This window comes from Ranitomeya variabilis, chromosome 4 (assembly GCF_051348905.1).
Source record: "Ranitomeya variabilis isolate aRanVar5 chromosome 4, aRanVar5.hap1, whole genome shotgun sequence".
In the NCBI taxonomy this organism is placed as follows: Eukaryota; Metazoa; Chordata; class Amphibia; order Anura; family Dendrobatidae; genus Ranitomeya; species Ranitomeya variabilis.
The window spans coordinates 151,338,889-151,349,485 of record NC_135235.1 but is presented as its reverse complement, the minus strand read 5'-3'; the positions used below and the strand labels follow the sequence as shown (position 1 = coordinate 151,349,485).

General features: G+C 39.8%; 1 protein-coding gene across 1 annotated transcript; it reads right to left on the bottom strand.

Moving 5' to 3' along the window:
- Positions 1–5,092: 5,092 nt before the first annotated feature.
- LOC143768534 (uncharacterized) lies at positions 5,093–10,365 on the bottom strand. The gene is made up of 2 exons (XM_077257183.1): positions 9,932–10,365; positions 5,093–5,300 (listed from the first exon to the last, which is right to left on the bottom strand). The coding sequence occupies exons 1-2, from the start codon at positions 10,263–10,265 to the stop codon at positions 5,245–5,247; spliced, it is 390 nt and encodes a 129-aa protein (XP_077113298.1). The 5' UTR covers positions 10,266–10,365; the 3' UTR covers positions 5,093–5,244.
- Between the last annotated feature and the right edge of the window lie 232 nt (positions 10,366–10,597).

The following is a 10,597-nucleotide window of genomic DNA, read 5'->3' as shown; positions in this document are numbered from 1 at the left end:
TCAGATAAATCAGGGGTCTGACAGAGGTACCACACTGTTCAATATGTGGCCTGTATTTTTTTACCCCAAAATACTGAATAGAACGAGGGTTACAGACAGCCAATACAGTGGAATGGAGGCCTGAGATGCCCAAATTTGGAGCCCACAGATAGATCAGGGGTCTGAGAGAGGTACCACATTGTTCAATATGTGGCGTGCATTTTTGCCCCAAAATACTGTATAGAATGAGGGAAACAGACAGCAAAAACATTGGAATGGAGGCCTGAAATACCCAAATTTGTAGTCCACAGATAAATCATGGGTCTGACAGAGGTACCACACTGTTCAATATGTGGCCTGTATTTTTTACCCCAAAATACTGAATAGAACGAGGGTTGCAGACAGCCAATCCAGTGGAATGGAGGCCTGAAATGCCCACATTTGAAGCCCACAGATAGATTAGGTGTCTGACAGAGAAACCACATGCCTTGCACTGATATGTATAGAGCCACATACACTCGCCTGCCTACCTATCACTGCAATCTGTATACTCCATAATTAGTTCTTAGATGGACTGTTGGTTTAGCTGGATTTGTGGACTCTATAATGGTAGACCCACACTACCTTATAAATCCCCAAATCTCACCTTATCTCAGCAGCAGCTCTCCCTACACTGTCTGAATCTGGAGCTGAATAAGTCGAGCAAGGCAACGCCAAGTCTCTTATAGACCTAATGACGCTGTGCGGCCAGCCAATCACTGCAATACCACAACAAAGATGGCTGCAACATTACATTGGCACACACTCCCTGCATGTTGATTGGCTTTGTAAAAAGTGCCAATCATGCAGGGCAGGGACCCAAGCTCCCATCGAGCAAACCCGGAAATGCTCGGTGCTCCCCGAGTACCACGAGTACAGCGCTGCTCGGGCAAGTAACGAGCATTACCGAGTATGCTCACTCATCACTAATCAGCAGAAAACCATTCTGGGGATTGTGGGGACAAGAACAATGTCCAGGTCTTGTAACAGGAACATGATTACTCCCAACAGCGATAGCTCCTCTTTTGTCGACCGGGGGTGCAGGGTAAAAAATAACCTACAGCTGTCCATGAAGACCTTAAACTGGTCTTTCTCTTCTGAAAGTTTATCAGGGAAGGCCATTACAGTTTCAGGAGAGACCAACTGTACATCAGAGGGTACTAATGTCACAGGCACTGCTGGCAGTGGAGAACTATAGGAGGTCTTCAACAAATTAATAATCTGATTTTGAAACTGATATTGTGATGACTCTGGCATTTCTTAGCCAGATCCTGAGTCATCTTCATTAAGCTCACCACCTGGTCACAGAGTATTTAAGCAGGCTCCATATTGGCCCCCAAAAATCCCATATTGGTTAGATGCAATGCGACACTGTGTCACATCTCATGGCTAAGCCATGAGACGGAATAGTCAGTAGTCCAAGGTCAAAAGCCAGGAAGGTACATCATAAACAGAAGGAAGAGACAAATTCATAGTCAAGTAACATTCCGAGGTCAGAATACCAGTAAAATAGAGGATCAGAGAAGAAGGGGTTAAAAATATGGAAGGTCAGAACGAGGTCCAAGGTCAAGCAATTAAAGAAATACAAACATAATGCAAGGCACAGAGAAACAAACCACCCAGTAGCTGAATGTATGTCTGGCAGGAGTAACAGCCCAGTTAGTAGCCTGACAATCACCTGGGATAATGAACACCTGGAGACAGCCAGCGCCTCCTAGTCTCAGATTGGGTGGCTGAGCTGTCAATCAACATACTAACAGCTCAGAACCAGAATGGACGACTGAGCTATCAAAATACTGTCAGCTTCAGCACGACCCTGTACCAGATTGGACAGCTGAGCTGTCAGTAACTGCATCCCAGACACACTGAGTGGTGGAACCATGAGACATTGGCTTTCTCCTTCCTTTTGGTTTACAAATGTTCTCTCTGTGTTTTTGTTCATCTAAGTGTAACCATACTAGATACTTTGATTACTATAACCCATCTCTTGTAATCTTGATTTTTAAATCAGTGGCATGACATTCGAATTTCTCTGTGGTGGAGCAGATCTGCTTCATCTTGAGGAATTGGCCAACTGGGACAGCTTTAATAGAGGAGTACATATTAACTGAGGAAGTGTCAAGTAAAGAATTAACAGATCTATATTTACAATATGCATCAGTATGTATCATGCCCTCAGGCCCTACCTCTAAAGTAGCATCAAGGAAATCAATTTTATGTTGACATGCCTTAAAAGTAGTCTGATGTTAAATGGATTCAAATTAAGGCTCTCTATAAATTTGGCTAGGTTAATTTCAGTAGCCTGCCAAATAATTAGCAAGTCATCAATGTACTTCAGAAAGCAATGCGCCTGTTCCACACTGTGAGCCCCATCACCCTGAAAAATGGATCGTTCCCAGTAGTCCAGGAAAAAAGTTACCTTAAAGATTTAAATGAAAACTGAGTTTTCACGCTTTTCTCCCTTTCCTTTAGGAAAGCCACCGACTTCCTACACAGAAATAGTTAACAGCCGCCAACCAGTAAGAGGCAGGTAGCTTTCATTAGTGTGCACATCGCCGGCTTATGAAATCATTGCCATGTGCCAGCCCGTTCTCACTGCATATAAAACAGGAATAGGATGACTCTGGATCGCAGCCAGGTAAGAATACATTTTTTTCTAGTGAAATGCTGCAATCTAGGTGACAGGAAGACATGATTTGGGGCCAGGAGGATGGAGACATGATGGATGTGGGGTCAGGAGGATGGAGATATTATGGATGTGGGTCCAGGAGGATGGAGACATGATCGATGTAGGGCCAGGAATAAGACACATGGGGGGGGCAGGAAGGAAACACATGGGGGCCAGGATGTGGAACATTGTTACCGTTATTGACCAGGATTTGGGACATTATTACAGGAAGAGACCAGGATGTGGGACATTATTACTGTAAGTGTTGATTAAGGTATATTATTACTGTTGTAATGTATTTTACTTTTGAGGATACTGTTTTCAATGGGGGTCATGATACTGTGCAAGACAACACTAGTGTGTTTTTTTCTTCATTTGATGTAGTATAGAAGTTGAGGAAAAGTGGGCAATGTGCTCTCGAAGTGGTGCTTTAGATAACTGTATGTTATTTTCTGCAGAGACAATATAGCATAAATTATAAAATGGATTTATTCTTTGGGTCAGTACGATTACAGTGGTATCAGATTTATATATTTTTCCTCCATATTATATCGCCAGATCCTTGACTATTGTATTTCTTTGCTGACAGAGCTGTATAAGGGCTTGCGTTTTGAGTAATGAGGTGATGTTTTCAGCTGTTTTATTTTTTTTGCATATACATTTTTAATTCAATTTTTTTATGAGTCAGTATGATGAAAAAGCAGCACTTTTTATCTATTCTTTTTATTTTTTATGGTATCCACTACATGAGACAAATACAATTACAGTGTGAGTTTTATAGATCAAGTTGTGCTGAATGTGGTGATAACAATTAGGTTTAAGTTGTTTGGTTTTACATAAAGCCTGAATTATTACTTTTTGATACGATTTTTTGTTTTATTCTTCCAAGTCTTATTTTTTATTTGTATTTTTACTTACCATTACTACAGGACTTGTGCAGTGACAGTTTAATGCTATATATATATGTACGGTTGAATGCAGTATGGAAAACCATCCCCAATGTACATCTACGGTATGTGAATTTGTGTTAAGGGGATGAAGCAAATTTGTATTATCTGTTTCAGTTTTACTGTAGGCATTGACTACAAAATGATGTCAAAATGAAGATTTAATTAAAGGATCTTTTTTTCAATGTTTTTTAAGATCTTACTCATGTGAATTGGATTTTATTTTCATGCAGCTATTGGATGAATTCTACTTCCAAAATTCAACAACAGTTTTCAACTAAGTGAATGCAGTTGAAGTTGTTTTTTGCAGGTCATCATTTAAGGATTAAGCCATTTTAAAAGTAGCCAAAATTGATTTAGGATATTTTCCACTGTTCAGTGCTTCTGTATTGATTAAAAACTGCACTCCCCAGGGAAAGTTAGTTCTCACAAAGACTGTACAGGTTGCTCACAGGACACTCGTGAAGCGCTCTCTCCAATTTTAAATATCTGTGTGGCTGTTCAGTTAGGGTGCTTCACACTGCGCTTTGTCCTACGTGCGTTGATCCCACTGGGGCTTATGTTCACATCCCCACAAAACAGGATTCAGCAGTATGCACCGACTGCGACATTGATTACAATGGTGCCGATGGAGTCAATGTGCACTCTGTCGTGCATCATTTTTGGGTGTATACGCCTACTGGAGGCGGACACTTGAACATAGTGTACTAAGTCTGAGTGTATTCTTCCAGTAGGCGTTTGCATCCGAAAATGATGTACAATGGAACACACATTGACTTTGTCAGTGCCATTATAGACAATGGCCCCAATGGCGCATACACCCAAAATCCCATTCATTTGTAAGCTCTAATGGGACCAATGAATGTGGCGAAGAATGCAATGTGAAAGAACCTTTACAATGGCAAAGTCCAGGAACCTGAAACAAAACCAGAACTCGTGCGGTGTACAAAAATTTACACTAGGACCACAGTAAACCAGAGATAAAGTCAGTTATCTTTTATCTGCTCAAGACCAAGGCATCACTCTCTTTATTACTCTAGACCACTAGTGATACACACTATATTACATCATTTATCTTGCTGCTATGTGTCACCATGTTTGTGACTGCTTTATGGCTAATTATTTGGACACTACATGGCACTAATTATTAACCCAGTTTTGGTCACCAATGAACATTGCTCAGGTCTCTAATTGATCCTCCTGTTAACTAATAAGGCTTAGTGGAAACTGTTTGTGTTGTAGTGTATAATACTTCTCATTATTATCCAGTTGGTCTATTTGAAATTCCCAGCTTTCAGTTTTAAATGACAGTTTTTCAATAACAGCTCCCTCACCCTCTTGCAACACTATACAGTCCATGGGCAGGTATAGCAATGTGTTTGGAAAAATAACATAGTTTTTACTAATCTCAAGTAAGCTTTGTGAAATATGTTTAGTACTACAGAATTTAGCAGTTAGTAAATGTTCATATTTTTGCTCTTTCAAGAATCCTTCTGCATTGCTATGTATTATACATTATAAAAACAAATGCCATTTCTGCTTTGTATATTCATAATTTATTGCTTTTTATTGAAGCTATTAGCATTTTTTGGGTGGGGAGATGTGTGGTAGTCAAGTATTGCTTATTCTTCTCAGGTGTTCATTCTTCTTTTCTTCTGCCCCAGGCCCTGTAATCATAGATGAATACAATTAAAATGCTGCATGATGAGATGAAATCTATGGTGAGTGACGTGTAACATGTGTTTACCATGTAACATTATACTGATGCTCAGCAAATACACAAGTATAAATTAACACTTTGCATACAGTCATGCACTAAATAATTTTTGAGTTATATGCTATTACATTTTACCTTCTGTTGCTATAACATAGAATTAAATGTTTTGTATCAATTTAAAATGTACAATATTTCTAATGGATACAATGTGACCCAATTCAATAATGCAAAACAATGCAAGTGTTAAAAAGATGTAAAGATATTATGACTAGATTTTTATCTGATGAGAAAAAATGTATTCTTAAGTTTTCTCTTGAGCAGATAACTCCTTCCTGATTTACAAGGAGCGACAGAAGGGGCAGTCACTTTTTAAAGTTCTGATGAGTAGCAGAGCTTTATTATTAGTAGGATTTTAAAGCTCAGCACAAGTTCTCTTGTATCACATTCAGCTATCAGTGGTTTGTTCGGAGTCTGCACTGCTGTCACTACAGTATGTGTACATAAAAACAAATAACAGCCTTTAGGGTATGTGCACACGTCCGGATTTCTTGCAGAAATTTCCTGAAGAAAACCGGAAATTTTCTGCAAGAAATCCACTTTTTTTTTTTTGCGTATTTTTTCCGTTTTTTTCGCGCTTTTTTAGCATTCTGCAAGCGTAATTAGCTTGCAGAATGCTAAAGTTTTCCAAGCGATCTGTAGCATCACTTGGAAAACTGACTGACAGGTTGGTCACACTTGTCAAACATACTGTTTGACAAGTGTGACCAACTTTTTACTATACACTCACTGGCCATTTTATTAGGTACACCTGTCCAACTTCTTGTTAACACTTAATTTCTAATCAGCCAATCACATGGCGGCAACTCAGTGCATTTAGGCATGTAGACATGGTCAAGACAATCTCCTGCAGTTCAAACCGAGCATCAGTATGGGGAAGAAAGGTGATTTGAGTGCCTTTGAACGTGGCATGGTTGTTGGTGCCAGAAGGGCTGGTCTGAGTATTTCAGAAACTGCTGATCTACTGGGATTTTCACGCACAACCATCTCTAGGGTTTACAGAGAATGGTCCGAAAAAGAAAAAAAATCCAGTGAGCGGCAGTTCTGTGGGCGGAAATGCCTTGTTGATGCCAGAGGTCAGAGGAGAATGGGCAGACTGGTTCGAGCTGATAGAAAGGCAACAGTGACTCAAATCGCCACCCGTTACAACCAAGGTAGGCCTAAGAGCATCTCTGAACGCACAGTGCGTCGAACTTTGAGGCAGATGGGCTACAGCAGCAGAAGACCACACCGGGTACCACTCCTTTCAGCTAAGAACAGGAAACTGAGGCTACAATTTGTACAAGCTCATCGAAATTGGACAGTAGAAGATTGGAAAAACGTTGCTTGGTCTGATGAGTCTCAATTTCTGCTGCGACATTCGGATGGTAGGGTCAGAATTTGGCATAAACAACATGAAAGCATGGATCCATCCTGCCTTGTATGGAGCATCTTTGGGATGTGCAGCCGACAAATCTGCGGCAACTGTGTGATGCCATCATGTCAATATGGACCAAAATCTCTGAGGAATGCTTCCAGCACCTTGTTGAATCTATGCCACGAAGAATTGAGGCAGTTCTGAAGGCAAAAGGGGGTCCAACCCGTTACTAGCATGGTGTACCTAATAAAGTGGCCGGTGAGTGTAGATGCTGCTTATGCAGCATCTATAGTAAAAGATAGAATGTTTAAAAATAATAAAAAAAAATAAAAAAAATGGTTATACTCACCCTCTGCAGCCTCCATTCCTATAGATGCCGGTGTGGTTCAGGACCTTCGGTGACGTCACGGCTTGTGATTGGTCGCGAGCGGTCACGCGACCAATCACAAGACAGTGACGTCATCGCAGGTCCTGAACCACATCATCTATAGAAACAGAAGCGGCAGCATGCAGCGGTGAGAGGCGGGAACACTCCGGGGACATCGAAGGTGAGTATATGACTATTTTTTATTTTAATTCTTTTTTTTTTTTGACCAATTATATGGTGCCCAGTCCGTGGAGGAGAGTCTCCTCTCCTCCACCCTGGGTACCAACCGCACATAATCTGCTTACTTCCTGCATGGTGGGCACAGCCCCGTGCGGGAAGTAAGCAGATCAATGCACTCCTAGGTGTGCGGAATCCCCGCAATTCCGCATTTTTAATGAACATGTTGCTTTTTTTTTCCCGTGATGCGATTTTTTCGCGGAAAAAATCGCAACATTTGCACGAAAAATGCAGAATACACTGTAAATAATAGGAGGCATAGGTTAGCGTTTTTTTCGCGTTTTTATCACGTTTTTATAGCGAAAAAACGCGAAAAAAACACGAAAAATCCTGAACGTGTGCACATGGCCTTACACAAGTGGACAGCTCAGGAAAGTGAATGGAGTAATTAGGAGACCTGCTGGAGAAGCTGCCTTTGGAGTGAATTGTTGATTTTGCAAAATGTGTAACAGCAGCTTGTCAGGAGCTGAAAGGGAGGGTGAGGGGAGCAGCTAACTTCTGTATAAAAATCAATGGGCTGGAGACAGATGACTGGGATGTTAAGATTTAACTTGTCTCCTGGAATGCAAGTACTATATATACACTGATTGTAGGATGACAGAAGATAGAAAAAGCAAGTCAATTGTAAACTTACTTATTTTAATGCTCTTTAACTAATTAAATCAACCTAATAACTTGAGAATTCCACTTTATTAAAAAAAATGCTTAACAATGTTACCCAGTAGTACTTTGCTGTAATAAGAGAAAAGGGTTTTTTCATGAAAAGCATTTATGGTTATCTACTGTATATGATATGCCATGAATGTCTGATGGAGAGTCAGATTTCAGAAGTACCCCAGTCCTATTTTACTGCTGGTGTCTGCCCCCTTGTAAGTGGAAAGATGGCAGCACATGTGTGGCCTCTCATTATTCAATGATATGGAAATTATGAAAAAAGCAATACATGTCTCTAATGAGATAACCCAATAGACACAAACTATTTTAAAATTAGAAATGCCGTGGAATTTAGCTAATTTCCTAAAGTCTAGTTCCTGAGATTTCTGGCAGAAAGTTCATTTTTATGAGGAAAGATACCATCCGCTGCTTTATTTTCTTCTTCCAAGATGGTGTGAAAATATTTAGCATTATATGCACGACCAATAAATGAATGATTATCCTTGTAAAATTTGGACCAATCGTGTCCACCATAGTGAGAACTGCTTCTTGTAAAAAGCTACTGTAATTATTTTGACTCATTGAGGGAAGTAACAAGAGGTAGACTCACTATTTCACACCAAGTAGTAAAACCTCCTTTATTAGTTCAACCTGGCCTAAAAGTTAATATGAAAAATTTCAGACATCCCACTTAAAACCTAATTCCTCCCACAAAAACTACAAAGCCTCTAACTTCATTTTTTACCAGTTATCTCTGTCCTTGTGCTATTAAAAGCATTGATTATTCCTACTTGACATGAGTTTTGTTCTTTTGCCCATGGCTACCTCTAGATTCGTGAATATATCCTTCCTCCCTTTTCTCCTCACACTGGCCCCTTTTTGTATTATTGCCTGTGGTCATAACAATTAGTTTGATTAGACAGTGTGGTCCTTGAGACTAAAAGCTAAACTATATAATTGATAAATCCAGACAAGAGCGTTTCACACAACCGTCATTTTAATTTTTCCATAAATCAATAGCACAAATGAAAATTAGTATAAAAATTATCCTTCTCCTCCTGGATCGTTCATAATCATTATTCATTCTCAAAATTCTCAATTTGCAGGTAAAATCTATCCTCCTTGAATACAGACTTTCCCATTACTAAGATAGTAGATGACAGTTGGTGCTCATGAAGTCCTGTAGAGGACTGTAGCTATCATTTCGTGAGAATTTGTAGCAGATTTCCGTGTCTGCCTCTAGTTTCTCCCTCTTCTTCCCCTTCCTCTCTCCTTAGAATTTTAAAAGCACCAACTGTCATCTCTTATCTCAGTAATAGGAAGATCTGTCTTCACTTAATACAGATTTTGCAGATTATACCCAAAAATGAAGTGAATGATCAGTCCAAGAGGAGAAAGAAGCAGATTTATCTGACAAAATATATTACAAAGTTGCTTTTTTTCCATGAGTATAATTGAGTTATAAATACAAATGAAAATAATGGTTACTTTATAAGCTTTGCTTAGCTTTAGTTTGGCAATGTACTGTAGAGTGCAATGTATTTGTAATATTAGTCAAATGTTTCACCCAAAATGGGAAGAGGTAGAACAGACCAATATATGAATTACAGCCTGGCATAAAGTAATATCCAGTTATTCATTTTCCTTGGTATGCCAAGCAGATATTTTTTTTTATCTGAATGCTATCTTACTGGTTCTGGTCATCAAACCCTGTAAGAGCCTACAATGCCATTATTCTTCTTATGCTAACAATGCCTGATGAAGTGATGAGAAACCGAAGTGAAAATATATAACATTAGTCTGCTGACATGCTGGAAGATGAAACACATTTTAAATGGTGATTACATTAGCCTTCAATTTAGGTGATATTACTTTGTAAAGAAGAGCATGAGTATAAAATCCTTTTTACCTGTTAAAATGGCATTAATGTCCACCACCATGTTGATCATCACACTGGGACAGGCTCTGTCGGCCATGTTGTCCTTGGCCTCCATGGTGTCCCTGCTGGCCTCCATGGTGTCCCTGCTGGCCTCCATGGTGTCCCTGCTGGCCTCCTTGATGTCCCTGCTGGCCTCCATGGTGTCCTCCCTGACCCTGTTGACCAACTTGGCACTGCTGGCTTTGTCCTCCATGACCTCCATGACCTCCATGACCTCCAATTTGTCCTTGCTGACATTGCTGACTCTGGCTCTGGCATTGCTGAGATTGAGTTTGGCATTTCTGAGCCTGCTGCCCATGTCCATGACCTCCTTTAACTCCAGACATGATTTTTGCAGTAGTTTTCTGAAGGAGCTTAGAACAGATCAGCAATTTGAAAATGTTCTGCTTTTCTCTCATGGATACAGTAGCTTTTATACATCGTCAGTAAACGTGATGTCATCAAACACTCCTGCATTGGTTAATTTCTGTTTGACGCACCCAAAACATATCTTTTTTTTTCTTTTGTAAATGCTAATCATAACATGAGCAATAGAGATTTAAAGAGACTCAAAACCTCTACGACATTAACTCATCTACCATCACCCTTTGATGTGTGTTATGAGAAGTTTTTATAAGAGGTTAACACGTTAAATAG